This window comes from Pteropus vampyrus, unplaced genomic scaffold (genome assembly GCF_000151845.1).
Source record: "Pteropus vampyrus isolate Shadow unplaced genomic scaffold, Pvam_2.0 Scaffold553, whole genome shotgun sequence".
NCBI lineage: Eukaryota > Metazoa > Chordata > Mammalia > Chiroptera > Pteropodidae > Pteropus > Pteropus vampyrus.
The window spans coordinates 724,055-746,969 of record NW_011889334.1 but is presented as its reverse complement, the minus strand read 5'-3'; the positions used below and the strand labels follow the sequence as shown (position 1 = coordinate 746,969).

Below are 22,915 nucleotides of genomic sequence, written 5' to 3'. Positions count from 1 at the left end.
ATTTCCGCAGGCCTCACTTCTAAACAAAGCGTTTTCATTCCATTGGTTTGGGGTGAACTGGTCCTAGAGTTTTTGCTAAATACGTTGGTATGGGGTGACTCGAAGGACTGGAGGTCCCATAGGGATAAAGTTCGTCGGCTGCTTTTCTGAGGCTGCCTCTGTTCGTAGGAAAGCAAGTGTTATCTCTCCAGAGCCTCTTATGGTACTTGCTTTTGGTGACCATTCTCAGGGGTCGTCGGAGCCTTCCTTTCAGGGCTCTGGGCCTCGATTTCTCCATCTGCAGAAGGAGACCGCGATTTTGCCTGAGGTCCGAGCCGCGCAGGACTGAGGTGGGAAACCCGTGCCGGCGCCCTGCAGTCTGCAGGGTCACAAAGGGCCGGGAGGAGACTCAGGAGGACCTGCTGGTGGTGGGAAGAGGAAGGCTGGGCGCTCCTGCCGGCTCAGCTGCGGTGACCTGCTCAGTGCGCGGAGAGCCAGGACAGGACGCCGCCCCGCAGGGGCTGCGCCGCTAGTGCCGAGTGGGGCGGCGGTTGGGAACGTTAGGGTGGTTGGCGCGAGGACCGCGGGTGAACGCGCTCAGGAATGAGCCGGGCACGCCCCGAGGCTAGAGTGACAGTTTTAAAAAGCAACCGATAAAAGGTAATCCTGATTGTATTGCCCCGCTTTCAGTTGAAGTGATATTTTTTGTTTTGTGTGAGTGTTTTCCAGGCACAAATTCTATCTTGAGAGCCACAGAAAAGGTTGGGGAGGTGGCGCTGGAAACGCCTGAGGGCCCACATTGTGTTGACAAAGGTTTCCTGCAAATCTTCGGGTGCAGCCTTGCTGAGCCGCTGCAAAGAGAGGAGCCGAAAACAGCCTGAGCGCGCGGAACCGCGGCCCCTTGGGACGATTATGAACTCTCGGCAGGGATAATAGAGTGGCGGTTGGGCACACAAGGCCAGGCCTGGAATTCTGTTTCTCACCTGTCACTCTCTGTTGAACTCTCCAGCCAGTGCCCTCAAGCAGCCTCTTCCAGTTCAGTTCTCCTTTAGGGCTTCCTGATGGAAAATGGCCCCATCTGTGGCTTACGTGACAAAACTCATGAGTGGGGCTCAGGGAGAGAATGGACAAGGTCTATGGAGCCTGAAGCTCACACATTGTTGGGCCCTCTTCAAGAAAAAGGATACAGCATTAGAGATGTAAAATTAGGAACCAAAGTTAATAGTAACTTGCAAGCAGAACAAATTTTGAATTTTAAAAAGTTGACCACAAACGTCAAAAAATCCAGAAACATATTTTTAATTGCCTAACCATGGCAATATTTTCCCTATATTTTTAGCTTTATATCCTTTGACACACTCTTTGACAACAGTTTTGTAAACTTTCTCTGGCGAGAATAAGTAATATGGCATTTCCTCTAGCACGGTTAACAAAAAATTTAAAAGTTTAAAAAGTTAATTTTAGTTTCACAATCATCAGTAATAATGTCAATTTCAGGATTAACTTGGGAGAAACTTCTGTCAAGAGTTTATGTGAGTTCTAAGATTTAAGGGCATTTCAAGTTTTCTTGGGTAATAACTAACCTTAAATAACTCAGTAAGGTTCATTGATGTGTTAATTCCTTGTTGTAAAAGTATTTTATGAGTTTTGGATTATCTTAGTAGATGCCAGTATTTCAAGTTAAGTCAAGAATTTTTTAAAAGTTTTACGGTGTTTATAGGTTCATTCTTTTTCATTAATTGATTATCAAAAAATCTAGGAGTCTATTCTACTTAAAATTTTTCTCTTCCCTCAATTATTGATTTTGGTTTGATCTGAAATTTTTTTTCTTCCAATTCACCTTTTGATCTCAGAATCACTTCTATTGATTTCATATAGAAATACGTAAAATAAGAAGTTTTATGACGTAGAATAATTGTATATGTTGTATTGTTAAATTTATTCCTGAAGAAGAAAACCTCCATTTTGGCTAAACATTGACGAGATCGAATCCTACACTTAACAATTTTCTACATCTGGGAATGGGAAAGATTTATTGGCTCCACTGGCCACAGACTTCTGGTGCTTCATGTCACAGGACATGTTCTTATCATGAACGTGTTTTCTGACCCTGTACATTAGTCTCTTACGTCAGGAGAGTTGTTTTAGTGGTTGGCAGTGGTGCTCCTGGAAGCCATTTCTACACCGAGATAACCAGCAATAACTTATGAACCCATATCCTACTACCTTCTTAGGTACTCCCCAAAATGCCACCTGATACAACAGAAAGTGTGACAGAAGGATGATGGTTGGGAAGAGACAACAATCTTAGCTGTGGTTAAAATATATTACTTTTGGGAATTTTACAAAAGAGTATGATCATGTGAACACATTGCTAGGGCCCATCTCAGGGCCTTGTAAAGGGCCAGTGCAAGTGAGGAGCTTCATGGCCCACTGTCTGTATACCCCACTATTGTAGCCAGATTGTCTCTGAAGTCTTTTCTCTGTTGAGGTCTCCCTTCCTGCTGATCCTCACTCTCTACCTCACATCACTCTCTGCACTTGCTGAGTCTTTTTGATTCTTCTCCATGCCTCAGTGAGGTTGGAAGTTCATAAATCCCTGTATTACAAGGAAGTGGCTAATTGTGTGGCCCTATCCTTTTGCTGAAACAGGTGTGTCCAACCAAGTACTGACAGTAAGTCAGCCTCCCCGTACACATTCCACTCAGGGTGGATTCAGCACTTTCTACAACCTCTACAACCAAAGCACCCATACAGATACATCTGTCTGTGCTTCTCAGGAGCAGCTATTCTATAGAACTCAAAATAAGGATTTAAAAAAAAAAAAAATAAGGATCCTTTATCAACCTGATGAACGACTAATAGCCTCAATACATCTCAAGCTGTTTTCTCCATGCCATTTGGGTGGAATCCAGGAGCTTGTTACTTTTCCTAACAGTCCTTAGGGTCTCTACGAGTTCTCCATGTCTCCTGGGTCTCAAATCTTGAGTCCCTGCTCTCCCTGACCTCATTTTTCTGAGAACAGCATCACCAAACATAGAGTACAGCATCTTTCCTGTGATTTCTTGAAAATATCTTACACAAGTAGTTGTATATAACATATTGACTGATTGTTTCCTGAAGATCCAAGAATAAATGGGGGGTGTTGAATGTCAGAGTAGAGGATAGATTTCATCAGAGTACACAATCGCAGAGAAGATATCTTAAGGCTCAATATTAGATATTCTGTTCTTAAAAATGTCACACGACATTTTTCACTGGCAAACTTTCTTCCTTGGTCCCCTACCTTCTGCTACCCAGCAAGCTCTGTCTCTCCTGGGCTATACCCCTCTTCCTCTTACGCAATTTTATCCCCTCCTTCTTCCCTCCCTCCGCCCAAATCTACACATTTCTTTGCTAAGTTTCCGCAGTCAGATATTTCTTGCCCTGAGGAACTATATTGCCACTGTTTAAGATATTTTAAAATGAAATGTCCTAGTGCCTTGTGGTGGCAGCATTCTTCCTTCCAGAGGTGAAAAAAAAGAAGCCATGCCCTGTCTTGGGGGACAGCGCCACCTACTGCCCATTGAGAGCTGCCAAACAGAGCTGAAGGACCCTCTCTCCATCGCCTGTCTGGACATGGTGGCAGATACTTCAGGTAAAAATAATTTTATAAAGTATGTTAAATTTAAGGTGGTAATGAGACATCCAAGGTTTCACAGGAATTTAAACTTGATAAGGCAATCAAGACTAGGGGATATGGATGGCATTGGGGCTCAGAAGGTTAGTTAACCTAACCCGTGTAAGGTTAATTGAAAAGCGACTGAGTGGAGATCCCAATCTGACCTGTCTGCCTTGAAGTCCACATAACTCCACCTCTTGGCATTTGGAGGGAGTGAATTTCCTTTTATGGATGGCCAGAGAGGAGAAAAGGAACCCAGGAGCTAGTGGAGAAGAGGATTTCAAGAAAGGGACTGCTGACGATCTAATGTTTTAGAGTTGTCAGTTTAGATGTGGGCTAAGAAAACATCAGTAGGAATCGAGTTTAGAATTTAGATAAAAACTTTTGAAAGAATGGCTTAAGATACCCAGCACCGGGTTAGGCATTGGAGCGTTTGCAAATATGGAAAGACATAGTCCCATCACTCATGGAGTTAAGCATGAGCCAAAGTCAGGGAAGTTGTCAAAAATTAAGTGGTAATACAGGACAGAAAAAAAAAATGGCCTAGATGATAGGGGCTCTGTTCTTTCCTCTTGCGACCAAATCAAAGTTGTGACAGAAACAGCAAACAGCTAGGAAAATTGCCTGGGATCTCGATGAACAAGCCATACAACTAGAGAGAGAAATAAGAAATCATCCTGCAATGGGAGGAGGTAGGACAGGGCGAGGACACGAGGCTGCCCGGTCCCCAGCGGCTGAGTAGGACAGAGGCTATGGCAGCTACAGACACCGTTTAAAGGGGCTGTGTCTGCAGGGGGACATTGAGTTGTTGGAGTGAGGGCTGGAGGCAAGGATCTATCCCAGACAGAAGTGCCAGCAGTAACCATTTTTCCTCTGTTGAGCCCTCTCCACTCCCAGTGGACTCAGCACCACAATAGCTGAGACTTCATCAAACAATAGCAGAGGTCGCCCTGCCCAGAGGATTCCCTGAAACTCCACCTCCCCCAACTCGCTGCCCCACCCAAGCCACATCTAAGTGTGTCCTGTGAGTCAGATGCTCCTGGCTGAGCAGCACCTGGGCTCACACCAGAGGCAGCTGACCACAGTTTCTGGAATGGCCTCTTGAGGCAACTATAAGCACAGCATCTGTGGATTGCTTGCGGAATCTCAGGTGGCCCTGAGGAGAGGCACAGCCTGGGGCTAAACTTGGCCTGCAGTTGAACCCCTCTCAGGACTGTGCCACTGGACACCTACTTCACAAGTTGCACTAATAAGACCGGGAGACTTAAGAGCTTTGTTTAGTACATAGAAAGACCCAGAAAGGCAGCCAAAATGGGAAGACAAAGAAGCAGAAACCATATGAGAGAACAGAATAGAGATCCAGAAATAATGGAGTCAAGCAATCTAACAGATGCAGAGTTCAAAGCACTGGTTATAAAGATGCTCAGTGAACTTAAAGGAAGTATAGATAAATTCAGTGATAACTTCAACAAAGAGATAAAAAACATAAAAATGGAAATGGAAATTATAAAAGGGAACCAGTCAGAAATGAAGAACATATTATCTGAGATGAGAAATATTTTAAATGGAATAAAAAGATTAATAAAGAAGAGGATCAAATGACCTATACAGAGGATGAGGAAGCCAAGAACACTCAATCAAAATGGCAAGAACAAAAGAAGCTAAGACTATAATAATAATTTAAGGAGCCTATAGGACACTCTTAACTGTAAAATATTTGTATCATAGGGGTACCAGAAAGAAAACAAGACATTGAAGAGCTATTTGAAGAAATAATGATAGAAAACTTCCCTAACCTAGTGAAGGAACTAGACATAAAATCACAGGAAGCTCAGAGTCCCAAAAACCAGGAACCCAAAGAGGCCCACACCAAGACACATCATAATTCAATCTTGAAAGCAGCAAGAGAAAAGCAGTTTGTTACCTACAAGGGAGCACCCGTAAGACTGGCAGCTGATTTCTCAAAAGAAACCATGCAGGATAGAAAGGTTTGACACAAAATATTCAAAGTGATGAAAACCCAGGATTTACAACCAAAAATTCTTTGCCCTGAAAGCTATCATTTAGAGTCGAAGGACAGGTAAAGAGCTTCCCAGACAAAAATAAGCTAAGAGATTTTATCAACACCACGCCAGTATTACAGAAAATGTTCTTTAAGAAGAAAAAACATGTATCAAAAACAGGAATAAAAAATAGTAATAACTACATTCCTATCAACAAGTACCTCAAATAGAAAAGAATTAAGTGCTCCAACCAAACGATAAAGTGACTGAATGGATAAGAAAACAAGAGCCTACATATGCTGCCTACAAGAGACTCACTTCAGATTAAAAGACACACAGAGACTAAAAGGAAGGGGATGGAAAGAGATGTTGCCTTGATAGACCTAGGGGGTATTGCACTGAATGAAATAGGTGGGATAGAGAAAGACAAATATCGCATGATTTCATGTACATGTAGAATCTAAAGAACAAAATAAACAACAAAAGTGGAAACAAACTCATAGATATAGAGAATATTTTGAGGGCTACTAGATGGGTGAGGAGTTGGGGGGACAGCAAAAAATGGCAAAGGGATTAAAAGGTACAGATGGATAGTTGCAGCATAGACATGAAGATGTAGAGTGTAGCATGGGGAAGATGGTTAATAATGTAATAAATATGTAAGGGGAAGAGGGGTACTAGATTTAGTGGGGTGATCACTTTGTGAGTTACATTGATCTCCGATCACTATGCTATACAACTGAAACTAGTATATTATTGTATGCCAACTATAATTGAAAAAAAACTCATTGAATTGTACAATGTAAATACAAGCAATTAATTATCTGTTATATTTCAATAAATCCAAAAAGAAATAAAAAAATTTTTTAAATAAAATGGGAAAAAAAAAATGGTAATAAATTAGATGGTGTTTCTGCAAATTCCTCTGTCACCTTAGTGCAAATTAGAATGGGCTTTTTTCTCCCCTTCCTCTGCCAGCACTGCTCTGTATCAGAGTCTATGGCTTACTAAGTAGAGTGTGGGCTAGGTCCCAGTTCTGACTCACCCCTTTTGCTGGCTGCTCTTGTTTAGTACACAACCTGCGCAACTGTGAGTGGAGGCCTTGGAAGGATGAAGACTGAGTAGTCAGGAAGGTTTCGTGGAGGAAAGCGGGACATGAATTGGTTTTAAACTGACGTCATGAATTTAGAGCAACTGCAAGAAGCAGTAGGAGACCTTCTCTGTTGGGAACTGTCGGAACAGAGATGGGAAAGAAGTGATGAAATAGAAGGGAAAGAGGCGAGTCACCTGACTCACGGCTCCACTATTTTAAAGATAAAATTAGGAAAGATCATTCATTTGAAAAAGTATTGAGCACCTGCTGTATGCAAGGAGGTATGCTGAATAGACCATGAAGATAATAATAACCCCTAACAACTGTATATAGTTTATAGTTTAGAAAGCACATGTGTTCCCAGCTAGGATGTTTGATCCACCTTCCAGAGAAGGAGGCTGATGTTGTGGCTGTCCCAGAACAGAAAGATAGAAATAGAACCATAATCTAGATATTTTGACTAGTTCAGAATTCCTTTCGTTCTAGATTTGATTCTTCCTCTTAAACATTTTAAAATTTAAGAAACTGTTTAAATAGAAAATACACTTGCTTGGTTCCAAATTTGAAATGTACGATGGGAACATAGAGGAAATTCTCCCTCCCATCCCTGTTCTCCAGCCATCCAGACATCTAATTTCAGTGTTGTCTTAATTTGCAATTTTTTCATGTGAGTGAGATTGAGCATCTTTTCAGATATTTCAGAGATATTTTGTATTTTTTTTTTCCTATGAAAGGTCTGTTAATTTCCAGTGACCAATTTTCTACTTGGTAGTTAATAACTTCTTTTTTTATTTGTAAGAGTTCTCTGGGCATTAGGGAAATTAGCCCTTTGATTTTATGGTAATGTTTTCATTTTATATTTTCGCTTGGTCATTTGTCTCTTAGAATTGCTCTTATCGTTTTTTTTCCCCATGCAGGTCTTTTTAAATGTAGTTGAATTTACCTTTCTTTCCTTTTATGACTTCTACTCTTGAATCATTCTTAAGCTAGTGTTGAATTAAATACAGTGGATTCCTGCCTTCAAGTTGCCCAATAAGCCAGTAGGAAAATCAAGAAAAATACCTAAATAACCATAGTATGTTACCATGTGGTTACTACTTTAATGTGGTACAAAATGTGATTTCTCCATCTGTCTATCCAAATCTAGTTATTGCTCCATCTGTCCATTTACCCGTCCGTTTTTCAAGCTTTTATTGAACTCTTTCTAAGAGGCGACATTTTGTGGTGATAAAGCATGTAGATCAAGATGACAGACATCCAGATCTGAAACTCAGCTGTCTGTTTACCCCTCTGTGACCTTGGGCAGGTTACTTAATCTCTCTACATTTTTGTTTTTCATATTATCCCATGAGATAGTACAGAAATGTAGAATGTGGAGGGGTCAAGGATTAGAGATTGAAGAACAGATATTGTGTGTAGCTTAGGAAAAGAGCTGTACGACAAGTCTGATGCCTGGATCTTTGATTTCAGGTGGTAGATTCTGAATTCTGACAAGGTCCAGAGGTGGTCAGTAGAGTGGTAGTAAAGTAAAGGCCCCTGGATTGATCAAGTGAAGGACCGAAGGGCTTGTGTTGGCTGGTCATCTATACAATCCTTGAAATCATCCAGGATGATGCCAAGACATGGGGTGGGGAAAAGCCTGTGGGCCTCTTGCAGTCTTCAATGAATCAAGGGAAGTGGCTCTGAGGAAGACAGCAAGGGAGAGGTAGAGTATGGACAACCAGAGCTCCACAAGCAGGTATTTTTATCTGGCTCTGGAGAAGTCATGCTCAAGAAGTGATGGTATGAGGTGAGGAAGACAGTCACTCCACCTGTGACCCTGACATTCAAGAGAGACACCTCCTTTGAGAAGAAAGCCAGGGAAAGGTGACTTTGGATAAAGTAACTTTTTGGTAGCAACCTCACAGCAGACAGTGGCCAAGTGGGATTGAAGGAGGAGACTATGGAGTGAGGTTTTAATAAGAATCTCAGACCTTTTAAAGCCTCAATTGGCATCCCTTAATAATGGGAAATGCTGTGGGTGCCAGCAGTGTCAGGGTTGAGAACAGCCTGACTGGAGGGAACTTGGAAGACTGCAGGGTGACCAGTATCATGAGTAGATGACATAGTTCTGTGATGCCTGGATCTCGAAATACCATAAGCTGGGGTTCTAGGGAATAGTTCTTCATTCTATGAGTTGACTCTCAGTTTGCATCATTACATCGAAAGTTCCAAGATTTTCCTCTTCCTCTTGTGCAAACAAACCACATCTTGCACCAGCCAAAGTCCATCTCACCTCTCAGCTATGCTAGGTCAACCACCCGGCCATGAGGAGTTTCATTTTCCTGGTAACTCAGTGTTTCTAGGAAACAATGGGCCCTTCACTTCTATCCCAGTTTTACTGACACATGATCATATATAATTGACACGGTTTATAAAGAACCATTCACCTGTTGGACATATCTCCAGATCTGGAACCTAAGAAAATGAAGTTGTAGCAGGATCAATTGAGGTAGGATACTAAGAAAGCTTTTGGGCAGGAGAACTAGGCAGGAGATTTGGGGATGAGGAAATGAGAATGAATGCATAATGTTTAAGGGAAGTGGTGATGGGGGACTACCTTCTTCTTTGAGTCATCTTCAGAGATAGTTTGAAAGGAAGGAAAAGGTGCCTTCAAACATTACACAGGTCTCTGGTCTGCTCTAAGTCCTGTTCTCTTTCATTGTGGAATCCATATAACCCTGAAAAGGATGCTGATTGAAAGAATGACCAGCTGACAGAGATGCTGATGCAAATAGTTGATAGTAGTATTTGATAGTAGTAACCAAATTCTTAGAGTGTGACCATGAGCCTTCTAGCATCCCAGTATGAGAGAGGACACTCCAAACTCCTGCCAAATTCTCCCAGCTGAAAACAAATCAGAGAAGACTTTCAACTTTTATTATGCTCTGGCTTCTGGCCATGGCACTCTGGTCTTTTAACTTTGAGTTGTAAAAGTATTCACAGAAAGCTCTGGAGAGGACAATAGAATTGGTTTTTAAATCACCTATTTCCTCCAGGGGTATGAAAAATAAAGAGTGATTTCAAGTTTTGTAAATACAAGGAAACCAGAGGGTGCATGTCAAAGCCAATGAGATATTTCCGCAACTCGTACAGAATTCTGGTGTGTGTGCTTTGTGCTAGGTTCCATTGAGGGGGAGAGAGAGCAGTTGCCTGAAGTTGGAGGTCCGTGTCATGTCCTCTAGGCTGCTTTAGGGCTACCTCCTTCAAGCTGGGCCATCCTCTCTGAACTATCTATCTACGTGTGCAAATGGGGAAGGAGGCCCTATTAGACAGAAGGCTGGCAGTGTAGGGTGGAGGCCATGGTCTCCTTGAGGGAGAACAACCGGGAAGAGGGCATCTGCCCCATCTGCCAGGAGCACCTGAAAGAGGCAGTGAGCACTGACTGTGGACACTTCTTCTGTCGAGTGTGCCTGGCCCAGCATGTGGAGAAGGCCTCAGTCTTTGGAGTCTTCTATTGTCCCCTCTGCCGGAAGCCCTGTTCTGAGGGAGTTCTTGGGGCAGCCTACATCTGCCACAGCCACCAGAAGAAAGTGTGCTGGTTCTGTGAGGAGAGTAGACTTCTTTTGTGTATAGAATGCCTGGTGTCCCCTGAACACAAGTTTCATTGTGAGTTGGCCATTGAAGATGCCATCAGCCATTACAAGGTAAGGCTGGGTAACTATCTCCCTGAGTTACTCCTTTCCACCCTCTGGCCCTTATGCCTGGTATATCACAGAGGCTCAATAACTGACACTTTTTTTTTTTTCTGCTTCATCCTATTTGGACCTTTGTTTTGCTTTTCCGTGTATATTTTGCTACTGGTGTTAAAGTGTCAATGTATTACTGTATAGATTAGAAGTGGAATGAGGGAATGAAAGGAATCAAAGATGACTTCATGAGTTTCTAGTTTGAGGCACTGGATGGATGAGGCACTGGATAAGGACAGGGAGAACAGGTTTGAATGAAACATCAAGTTTCATTGAGGATAAGTTGAGTCCAACTTGAGACACGCCGAAATAGGATCTTAGATATGCAGTTGGATATGAAATCTGGATCTCCAAAGAGTGTGGGTAGTATTTCCAGAGCCTAAAACAGGGACCCATCATAATAAAGACATTTAAATCCAAGAGAATTGATACAATATCCTCAGGAGAGAGTCTAGAGAGAAAAGAATTTCCAAGGTCCTGAGAAAGGCTATCATTTAGATGTAAGGTGGAAGAGGACCCAGCAAGTGAGACCTAGCAAGGCAGGAGAAAAACGAGGGGAGAGGTGTTCCAGACGCTAAGAGAGAAGAATATGGTAAGATGTGATGGTAGAGTATGTTGAATGATGCTGAGCACCCCAGTAAGACAGGAGGTGGAGGGGTGAACGCTGGGCTAGGAGCAAAAGAAAGTGCCTCCAAGTGTGGGTAGTTTTGCAGTTTGGGAGATTGCTTGAGTGTTCTAGTTTATTTTCTCAATAACATATGAAGAAAGAACATCAGCAGTGTGGATAGAGATGGGTTGTGTAAAGTTTGAAGAGAGAGGAGTGGGTGTGATATACTTTGGGTAACTGAAACTATGAGAGAAACTGAGTAGGACTGGCAGGCAGTTTGGGGCACCAATCTGAGTTTTGAAATGGGATTTAATGTGTTTCATGAGGCTGCTTGAAGACAGCCAAAGAAAAGGTAGGGCTTATCCAGGGATAAGGAGTTGCCTGAAGAGTAATATAAGGAGAGAGAGGCAAGGGAGTTGAGCGTGTTTCTGAAGGAGTGATTGTAATGGTGGACCCTGTGTGTGTTTGTAGATATTGATAGCGTAGGTGTGAATAAAGATTTTTTATGACTTCTCACCATGTCTTTATTTCTTTGAATTAAATCTTATTAATTAAATATTCTCAATTGTGTCTTTTATGAAGGAATTACTTAATCCCTTACTGCACTCCAGAAAGACTGAAAAATTTGCAATACTACGAAAGTACACCTGTTTCCTCACTGCCCAACCCATGTTGGAGTCAATCACATTAATTGTATTTTGCTGTTTTCTTAAGCGTGCAACAGTGACTGAAATTGTTTTACTTTGCTTGATTATGAATGCTGGTGATAGGCTTTTACCCATAGAAAGACTCACTATCTACATTTTCCCTTAGAATCAGAGCATAAATTCTACATGATTACATCAAAGCAGCTCATCTTTTAGATAATAAAGTATATTAGTTGTATTTAACCTCCATTTCCTTTTTATTGCATCATTGAGGGGAAATTTTAGAAATTTGTGTTTAAATCAGTTATATTTCTTTCTCAGAAATTCATCAAATTGATTATGCTGTTCTGTTTCATTTTTAAAGATCTATTAAGTCTAGTTTATTTGGAATTTAATATGATGTGTTGCATCAAGGATTATTCCACGTTAATTTTTCTTTATTCTGGTATCCAGTTACCCCCAAAACATTTCTGTGAGTCCTTCCACAATTATGTGTTGTTTTGGTTTGACATAAATTTTTGTAATTGCATAGTTATTTTAATTCTGGCCATTTATTATTTTTTGTTCTAAAGTTATTATATAGTTTTGATACTCGTTTTAAGTTTTTTGAAAATCTACCAGCATCTTTGCTATGTAGTATTTTTTTTTATTATCTAATGTTCTCACTGTCTGTCTTTCAGAGGAATTTTCTTGTGCAATGCTTCCAAGTTCTATAGAGAATCCTCTCAAATTTTAATTAGCATTGCATCAAATTCTGTTGATTACATTAAGAATTGCAACTTTGGTGGCTGATTTGGTCTTCTTGACCAACAGCAGGACATGTTGCTAAGCATTTTCTGTTACATTTTTGAATCAGATGTTCAATTATCTTTATTTAAACCTCATATTGAGGGTACCTATACCTTTTGTAAGGTTCATTTTTTGGCAATGGTACTTGTAGATTCAAATCAGAGTCTTTGCTGAGTTCCTATATCCTTTAAGTTAATTTTCTAGATGAATGATCATGTGGACATCATCAGGTTTAGTCATTATAGCATTGTTTTTCCTCATCATATGTAATGGGTCATATCCGTATTTTGGAGCACTTGTAGCTCTTAAGGAATATTCTTTTTGAAAGTTGGTTAATTTTTTTTTTTTGGTGATTGTATCAGGGGAAGGTATTTTGTTCTTTGTTAATCACTTTTTCTTTTATGCATTTTGTTAGTAAGCCATTTGAGAAAGAATTTCAATCTTGCTAGGTTTTCATGTTTCATCACTACTTACTGCCTTTTCCAGTCAATTTTTTTCTGTGAAATCACATTTTATCTGATGTTTGATAGGATCAGAAACTTGAAAAAATTATTCATTAAGACAAAACAGGTCTTGTACTGTTCCCTATGTTTCAATTTGTCTTTTTTTCCCTGAGAAATATTTTAAGAAAATAAAAGTCTGTAGAATTTTGCATTTAATTCTAATGAGTGCCTTAGTCACATGATATGCACTCACTAAACATTATTTAAATGCAAAAATGGATGAATAAACAGAAAACCTTACCTTATTGATTCTGAATATTATAAATGACAGATCTGTATTTTCTTTGATTATTTCATACATTTACCTTTATTGTTATCCTTGTTTCCTTTTTTCTCTTACACAGTGTTTATAGTTGACTTTAAACTCTTCATTAAATTTTAAGCTACACCAGAAGATAGGACTATGACTTTTTGGACTGGATCTTAGAAATAGGCCTGATTACAACAGGCAGAAATAGATAGTATTCTATCCAGAGGGAAGTGAAAGATAAGCCTTGAAGTGTGGCTGCATGGAGCATATTCAGGAAATCACAACCAACTCTGTTTAGCTAGTGTAGAGAGCATGGAGGGAATAGGGAGAGGTAAGGGTAGAAATATAAATTGGGGTTAGGTCATGGAGAGCCTTGGATTAAGGAGTTTAAGCTTATCTTTGGTAATGGGATACTATTTTGAAGAGAGGAGTAACACAGGTAAAAGATGAAATATTATGGAGATTTCAAGCTGGACGACAGACAGAATCGTGGGTCCAATGACAGAATTACAGAAGTCAAGAATAGCAGACTGTACAAGAAGATGGCGAAGGGGATAATAAGTTTGATTTCTCCAGACTGATTTTGAGATGCCAATCGGGCTGTAGGAGATTCTTAACTCTCAGCTGGAAACATGGGATTGATTGTTTAGAAAAAGATCTTATTATGATAAATATATGAAGCTTCCAGAATGGAAAGTTAAGAACACAGTTTGCAAATAGAAAAGGACTAAGGAAACAACCTGAGAAAGGTCAAAGAAGGACAGGGGGTAGAGGGGTAGAGTGGGTGGAACATGACGGGAGAATTACATCAAAGAAGAAGGCACCTTTGGATTTTATTTCTGGAGATCACTGGTGATGCTGGAGAGGAAAATTTCAAGAGTGATGAGAAACAAAACAGATGGCTGAGGAGCAAGGGATCATGAGATCGTGAAGACAGCGAGAACAGACTACTCATTCAAGAAGTTCAACTGTAAGGGTAGAGAGAGAGTAGATTGATGAGGTAGCAAGGTGAAGATTGTTTGCTTGCTTATGTGAACTTTGTGAGACCTTAACTTTTGTACTCACACAGCAATTCTTCAGCCCAGCCCAGCCTCCCCCTCACAGTGGAGATACATGAGTGAAATCCACCATGACCACTTACTGCCTTCCACTTTCTCCCTGAGGGCTTTGTTATTTCTCTGCTAGGAAATGCCTGCAGGTAATACCAAGTGATGTGGCAATTTTTTAATAACTTCCTAGTGACATCTTCGTCTCCTCTGAAGCCTTTCGTTTGCCTGAATGTTCTTGCTGCTCTCTCACTCACAGTCCCTTGATCTTGATTTCATCCACAGACTCTCAGGGCCAGAAAAAACTTTCAAAAACATCTTCTCCAACCCCAGCCTCTACCTCCAGTGATGTAGGAACAAGGCAAAAATGACAAAAAGTTAAAAATATTGCCCATAAACAGCCAACAACAATAAAACCTCCTAAATTTTTTTTTATTTTGGCCTGAGGTTAGATTTAGTTAATGAAACATACACTTTTCAATTAATAGCACATCCTTCCTTTTAGTCCACAAATTCTTGTTCTGTTTTATTTGATGGTTGCATTCAATCATCATTCCTCTCTTTCTCAAGAGCAACCATTTAAAGTGTTTGTTGTATTTTTATTTGTAGATGGTTTGGTAAAACACACATTACTATATTGTGTGCTGGTATATTGAATTAACAAAATTATAGGCCTCCTTCTATTTCTTGCATTTCCACTCTACCATGTGTTTAAGGTCAGTCCGTATTTTGTGTGTCATATACAATTGGCCCTTAACCATCACAAGGGTTAGGGATGCCTACCCACCACACAGTAAAAAAAATCCCATATCACTTCAGTTGTCGTCCCTCCACATACACAGATTCTCAGCAATATGTAGTCCATTGTTGCTGACAGCTGCACAGTATTCCATAGCAGGCATCTGCCACATCTGTTTTCCCAAGAATGGACTTTACATGTCTCCAGCTCTCTGTTACCACAAACAATGCTGTAGTGTGCACATCCTCTTAGGACCTAAGTGAGGAATTCTCTGGGATATTTAGCCAGAAACAGGACCACTGGCTCAGAAAGGAAAGCACACAGGTGGCCAGGACCCTCACCAGAGTAGCTGGGTCAGCGCACATCTCACCAGCCTGCAATATAGTCCTTATATCCACATACGTCTCTCTCTCTCTCTCCCAGGTGTTATCCAGTTGTCTAATTTTTATTAATCTGATGAATACCAAATAATGTTTTGTTGTGTTAATTTCCATTTCCCTAATCACTGGTGAGCTTGGGCATTGATTCACCTGCACTTCAGCTTTTTCTATTCCCTCTTCTTTAAATATTCTTTGCAAATTTTTCTCTTGGGTTCCTGTCTTTTTGTTGGCTTGTAGACTTTCCTTTTCATATTCTACATTTAAATCTCTTGTTTTAACACCATAGATATCATCTCCTAGTCTGTCATTTCTCTGTTAATTTTTCCCATGGTAGTGTCATCAAACAGTAATATTTAATTTTGAAGTAGCCAAATTAAATAATGCCTTCGTAGTTTGTGCTTTGGGAAGTTTACTTAAGACATCTTTCCCTCCCAGGTCACAAATTTATTCTCTAACATTATTTTCTTTTAACTTTGTAGTTTCACCTTTCATATGTAGATCTTTAATCCATCTAGAATCTACCTCCACGTATGGCTCTAGGTAGGGATCGGCTTTATTTTTCTCTATTATTGCAAGCCAGTTTTTTCAACACCATCTACTACAGATTCTATCCCTTCTCTTCTTGATTTATGTATTACTTTTTCTTTTAAATTCCTTTGTAAACATGAGTCTGTTCCTAAGCAGTCTCTTCTCTCATTTTCTATTTGTTCTTGCACCAGTACCATGCCATTTTGTTACTATGGCTTTGTATGCCCTTATATCTGGTAAGGTAAATACATTTTGTAGCTAATCTAACAAAGGATTACAAAAAGAATGCTTTCAGCGTCTTTTGTTGATGTCTCTGCCTTTCTTCCACATTGCTTTTCCTCATCATTGTTCATTGTTGATTCACTAAAGGCTTATGTCGATATCAGTATCAGCTTTGTTTACTTTTGCTTCCCTTGTAGTTTAGCAAAAATCTGAAAGAATTTTTTTTTTAGAAATGGAAATCATTCATTTCTAATCATCATATTCTTAAATCATATATCCTTAAGTCATCTATTCTTAGTGTCAGGAACACAGTGACCCATCCAGACACTGATTTAAGATTTAGAGAGAGGTCACATGCTTCCCTGGACAATGGGTTTGCCTCTGATAGAGGGCTCTTGTCCCTCTAAAGTGGTACCAGAGGCCTCTCATCTCCTCTGTAAGTCAATGTCTCTAAACTGTCTTCACTTGTTGATGAGAAGTAATGAGAATTGCTAATGATCAGCATACAACTCGATGTTGGGAGAAAAATACCCTGAAGTCAAGTAGAGAAGATTCTGTTACTATGTTATTTTTGTGTAGTTAAGGCTTTAAAAAAATTACTCATTGCTCTTCCTCATCAATGTTCTTTAAACTCATGTTCCTTACCCCAAGCAAGACACTTCAAGGGATGCCTGTTTTTAGGCAGAATCTTACTTTAGCCTCATATTGGGCTCAGGACCCCGACCGCGTTCCACTGAGCACAACCATCACCCCCACTCTGTCTCTCTAGGAACGACTCAACCGCAGGAGCAGGAAGCTCAGAAAGGACCTTGGGGAACTTCGGCGACTCCGGGCTCAGGAGGAAGAGAAACTGCAGGCTATGCAAGTGGGTTTTAAAAAGTCCTGGGAAGGATTACCTCCGAGTGTCCCTAGGTCCCTTACTCCCTGTTCTGGCCATTTGTCTGTCTCCTGATACAGGGGGAGGTCTTGGAGGCTGGAAACCTGGGTGCTGGGCTCGGCTGACCTCAGGGTTTGCTGGTTGAGTGACCTGGGGCAAGTCGAGCCCTCTGAGCTTCATGTGGTTCATGTGTTAAAAGAAGCCAGTCCCACTCCACCTAACTCCTGATGAAGATCATACGAGACAAGCAGCCCCTCATTTGAATATTACTATACAAAGCACAGGTCTCCGTCTCTGGCAGTCTAACTTTCTGTCCCTCTTGCTCACTTACATTTGGGGTCTCTCCTCACCCTATGACCTAAAGATTGTTAAAAGCAGGCAGTAAAAGGCTAGAGCTGATCAGGGTGTGTGTTTATGTGTGTGTGCCATGGCATCTGTGGATATCACAAGAGCAAGAGGCAGGAAAGGGTGGTGTCTCTCCACTTATAAGGATCACAGCTGCCTCTGTAATACCTATGACATGCAGAGGTAATTCCACAAGGGGAAGAAGACTGAGGAATCAACTTTCTCACTCAGATACTGAGAGACTGAAGGGCCAAGAGAGAGCCATCTGACAAGTGAATCTTAGGGGGTCCCTTTTCTGTAGTTTCAGGTAGCCTGTGGGCCCCACAGGCTGGAGGCTAAGATGGAAAACCAGCTCCAAACTGAGAATCAGCCGGATGCCCTCCCTCAGCAGTGGCCAGACCAGCTGAAGGGCATGCCAGCAGAGGTGTCCGGAATCTTTGACATCTCCAGGACAATAACACAACTCAGCAGCCTGGTTACTGATCTAGAAAGGACGGCCAAGAAACTAGATGCCAACATGCTGAAGGTGCATACCACAAGACACCTTTCAAAGACAGGGATTCTCCACAAATTGTGGGCAGCCTACCTGTAGCACTCTTCTGGGATGTGAATGGAGGAGCTTCTCTGTAACGTGGTGGTGGCTAGTCCAAGGCTTACACAATACTGCTGCAGCAAAGTGGGGTGCAAAAGAGAGGTGCCATTCCCTCCAGTTCTCAAGATGACACCTTGGGGTGGCATCCAATAGTAGGTTGGGGAAGATATTGGGAGGTGACAGGAACTTGAAAACCAATTGTGATTCTCACTCTCTGTCTCTCTTCTAGAACGCCAGTGACTTATTGACCAGGTATGAGCCGTCCCATCTTCCTCCCACATGTGCTTACACATACAAATCCACACAAGCATACACATCCACATGGGCTTTATCAAAGTTAAGGAGATCCACTGTTCTGTTAACTTTTGTATCTTTGTGCTACATGGCCAGTGGAAGATTCAATAGAATGTACTGAAGGATTTCTTTGTTTCTAGGAGTGTTCCTCAAAAATTAGGAGCTTTTTATCCCAAGCTATTGAAGAGTCAACAAATCACTTCTTCAGCCATCCTCAGCAACTTTGACCTGTGCATTCCAGGCCACCTCATCTCAGCCTCATCTCATCCTCCTCGCTGTCTTTCCTCCAATCTGTCCAGCCTCCCATTAAGTCTACCCAGTGCACCTTTGGTTCTGCCATGTCCTGAACATGACCCCCTTTGCTCATCCCCACAGCCACGACCTGATACCTGATCATCTGACACTTGGACAATAGTTACAGCCTCCTTCCTGAACCAAATTCGAGTTTGTGGCTCCCCCTGCAGAGGTCGAGATGCAAAATTTCCACTTTGCCTGTGAACTCAGAGTAGTGCCTATCTCTCACAATCTCATATTAAAATAGAAGTATCCTGGCACTTGGGGGGCCACCTCTGTACATGGAGCTGGCAAGTCTGAGCTCCTGTAGCATTGTTGTCTCTACCACTCACATGGCACTTATTATTTTGTGGGCAGACAGATTCTAGTGTGCCCACCCCCCCATGATCCTCCTCTCTTGGTGTTCATGCACTTGTGTGATTCCTTCCTCTTGGGTGTGAGCAGGACCTGTGACTTGTTTCAATAGAATATGGAAAGGTGATGGGATGTTACTTTCATAATTAGGTTACATTATATGGCAAAGGGAATGAAATGTCACTTCAGGGACTCTCTTTTGAGACTCTACTTGTGGGATTGGTGCAGTGAGTGGCTCTGTGGTCATTGGGCAGCCTCCGGGAGCTAAGAGCAGCCTCCAGCTTTAAGCCAACAGGAAGCAGGGGCCCTTAGTCTTGAAGCTGCAATAAAGTGCATTCTGCATGAATTATGTGTTGTAATTCAGCCTAAGTGAATGTGGAAGTGGGTTTTTCCCCAGTTGAGCTTCCAGATGAGAACCCAGCCCAGGTGACAACTTGATTGCAGCCTAGCGAGACCCTAAGCAGAGAGCCCAAATGTATGACCCATAGAAATTGTGAGGTAATAAATGTCACAGAAACCGTGACATAATAAATGAGTATTTTAAGACACTAAATTTGTGGTAATTTTTACAGACCATTGGATAACTAATACATTTATATATTAAGTATTTGCACATCATTTCTTTGGGTGAGTAAGGACAGTAGTCTGTCTTTGTGTCTCTAGTATGTGCTCAGTGAAATGTATTAAGTGGATGCATGAATAATCGAAAGTATAAGGGCCATTTCTTGATGCTCCATGTTTAACAAAGGGAGTCTTTAACTGGTATGTATTAAGCCCTTGCTGAAATAGCCAATACTATATTAGGCACTGAGAGATATAAAAAATAAAACATGGCTGCAAGGAAGTGCTGTGTTGTGGTGCAAAGAGTAAAAAATTTGACTTAAATTCAATCCCAGTCCTGACACCTAATAATTCTGTAACTCTGGGCAAGTTACTTAGCCTCTCTGAACCTCAGTATCACCCCCTCTAAAATGAAGATAATGGTACCTATAGCCTGGGATTGTATGAAGAATTAAATATTATTATACTTGCTGCATTGCTTAACATGTCGTAAACATTCAAATGTGGTAATTCTATCTTCTTATTCTATTTCTCCATCCAGAAGCTTTTAATATAACTGTAGAACCAGGAAAAACACAGAATAACAAGAGAGTATGTGACTGGTTAAATTAAGTGTCACAGTTGTTAAGTGCTGTGGGGATTCAGAGGAGAGACACCAGTGAGGATGAGAAAGTCATGGTTGGCTTTGTTGGGGAGGTGCGACTGAACAGTGGGAGAGAGATGAGAGCACCAGGTCAGGATAGCTCCATGAATGAAACCATGGAAGTAGGAATAAGCCACAGCATGTTTGAAGGAATATGAGACCAACTTGCTTAATTTGAAATATTCAGGAATGGGGAAGACCAGAAGTCAAGCAGAGGGTTGAATAAGTGACACCAACACATGGGCAGCCATTGAAAATTTTGAGTCAGGAGTGAAGAGAACAAGTGGTGTCTAAGGAAAACCCTATCTTGAAGTCATCAAATTTTAGAATCTATCCACTTCCTCTGCACTGACTCCACACTCAAAAACAGGTAAACTTAAAGTAAAATTACCCTACAGGAGGAGCAAGTGCTGATAGGCCAATATGAGTATTTTCACTCACTAGCAGTTTCATTTCTCATTGTAAAAAATAGAAATTGTCTTTCTGAATCCAAGTCACTCATTGGATGTGGCCAGCATTACAATATTCACCAGAACCCACTCGGGTACCTGTTTTTGAACAAAGCAGTGCAGCATAGTGGTTAAGAACTCTTGAGGTAGATATGGATTAAAATCCTGGCTGCACGATCTTGCCTGAGCAAATAACCAAAACTCAGTTTTTTCAACTTTAAATGGGGATAATAATAGAAGCTACCTCATAGAGTTACCTAGGTTAAGTGCCATAATGTGTGTAAAGTCCTCTAACAGGCCAGGATCTTCACACACATTTACCATAGAAGCTAATAGTCATTTTAAAGGACACGGCTAAAACCAATAAGAATAAACAGAATAAACAAAAAGATACAATGCACTTTTTAGTGGAATCCCAGATTTGGGAGCTTTGGATATGTTTTATCATTATATAGGGACTTGTATGTATCTAGTTTGTTTTTGTTTTTGTTTTTTAAATATACAGCACTTTAGATGAAATATTGATTAGAGAAAGCAACTCAGCTCCCTCCAATCCCTGGCTCCTGAGCTTCAAGTCTTTTCTACCTGCCAAATTGAGGTTGATGAATAGGACTTCTCAGACGACTTCTCAGCCTGGGCCTCACAACTCTGTGCCCTCTCCCTTTGAGGTTGCGCCTGGATGGTTCACTCCTCACAGGGGCCCAGTGGGGAGATGATAGAACATTTTAGTTTATGTCTGATCAGAATAAACAGATAGATTGTCAATGAAGGGGAAGTTTAAGCACAATAAAACACAACACCAACAAGGGCTAGAAAATGAAATGTATAGCTATAATCAACAGAACAAGTAATAACAAATATTAGAGAGGATGTGGAGAAAAAGGAACCCTCATACACTGCTGGTGGGACTGCAAATTGGTACAGCTACTATGGAAAACAGTATGGAGGTTCTTCAAAAAACTAAGAATTGATGTACCATATGATCCAGCAATCCCTCTACTGGGTATTTATCCCAAAGACTTGAAAACCAATGTCCAAAAAGATATTTGCACACCGATGTTCATAGCAACATCATTCACAGTGTCCAGTACATGGAAGCAACCAAAGTGTCCTATGATAGATGATTGGCTAAAGAAGCTGTGGTACATATATACAATGGAATATTACTCAGCCATAAGAAGAGATGAAATACTGCCATTTGCGACAACCTGGATGGACTTCGAGATAATCATGCTAAGCATACTAAGCCAGACTGAAAAAGTTGAAAATCACATGATATCACTTATATGTGGGCTATAAACCTAAAAGCAACAAATGAACAGGACAAACAGAGACTCAGGGACATGGACAATGGACTAGTGGTTACCAGAGGGTAGGGGGTGGGGGAGGAGGGAAGAGGTAGACAGGGTAAAGGGGGTCACATATAGGGGGTTAGGGGAGAGTGAAGTGGGTAAAGGGGATCATATATATGGTAGCGGAAGGAAACTGGACTCTGGGTGGTAATCACACAATAGAATATATAGATGTCAAATTATAATGTAAACCTGAAAATTATATAATTGCATTAACCAATGTTAATAAACTTTAAAAAAATGAAATGTGTTAAGACAATGTTTTCATTGTGCATAGAATTTAAAATTCCACCTTGAGACAACTGAAATCACTTTCCAGTTCTAGGCAGCCATGTATTAGTGCTCATCCCTGTCCCTGAATTAGCACCTGGTAGGGAGATTTCTGTAGTCACCAATACTCAGCTTTTTCACACCACACATGGCCACAGCCTCCCCCAGCACCACTTGGCTTCCTATCTCTCCTAGAGCAAGCTGCCCCAGATCCACACATCCCTAAATCCCCAGTTCTCTTCTTTCTTCCATCTCATCCCTCAGATGTTATTTCTTGTCCAGCCCTAGAACAGTCTTAATTGTTTGGACTAAGGATCACAGGTCATTGAATTCATCTTCCTGCCTCCACCTGGGATTGTTTAACCCAGCCTAAGGGTTAGGATAGGCTATTTCTGCTCCCACAGCTGAGCTATTTGAGATTCATTTCTTCCCAACATCTTATTCCTTTCATCTCACTTCTCCATCTCAGGTGGTGACCAACAGAGCAGGAAAAAGATTTCTCCAAGGGTTGAGTGTGGTCCTTGGGTTATAGTTTATGGCCATGCCTCCCCTGTCCCTCTTTCACTAAGGCCCTGCATCTTCAACTCAGCCAGAAGTGACACCACCAGGAGGAGGGAGGCATTGAGTGGTGCCAGGGGTGGGAATGGCAGTACGTCTGCTCATGAGGACAATGAAGATAACTCAGTCATCTCTTCTTCTTAAGAAGCTT

At 41.2% G+C, this 22,915-nt stretch overlaps 1 protein-coding gene across 3 annotated transcripts; it reads left to right on the top strand.

Annotated features, from left to right (window-relative positions):
• Positions 1-9,128: 9,128 nt before the first annotated feature.
• TRIM40 (tripartite motif containing 40) lies at positions 9,129-21,471 on the top strand. 3 transcript variants are annotated; one of them, XM_023525390.1, is made up of 6 exons: positions 9,129-9,227; positions 9,899-10,422; positions 16,945-17,040; positions 17,699-17,923; positions 18,219-18,241; positions 21,090-21,471. In XM_023525390.1, exons 2-6 carry the CDS (start codon positions 10,078-10,080, stop codon positions 21,298-21,300), a joined length of 900 nt encoding a protein of 299 aa, XP_023381158.1. In that variant the 5' UTR covers positions 9,129-9,227; positions 9,899-10,077; the 3' UTR covers positions 21,301-21,471. The 3 variants fall into 3 exon arrangements, with proteins under 3 accessions (XP_023381158.1, XP_011382321.1, XP_023381157.1); XM_011384019.2 differs by lacking the exon at positions 21,090-21,471 and adding an exon at positions 18,659-19,277; XM_023525389.1 differs by lacking the exon at positions 21,090-21,471 and adding an exon at positions 18,424-19,277.
• The last annotated feature ends 1,444 nt before the right edge of the window (positions 21,472-22,915 follow it).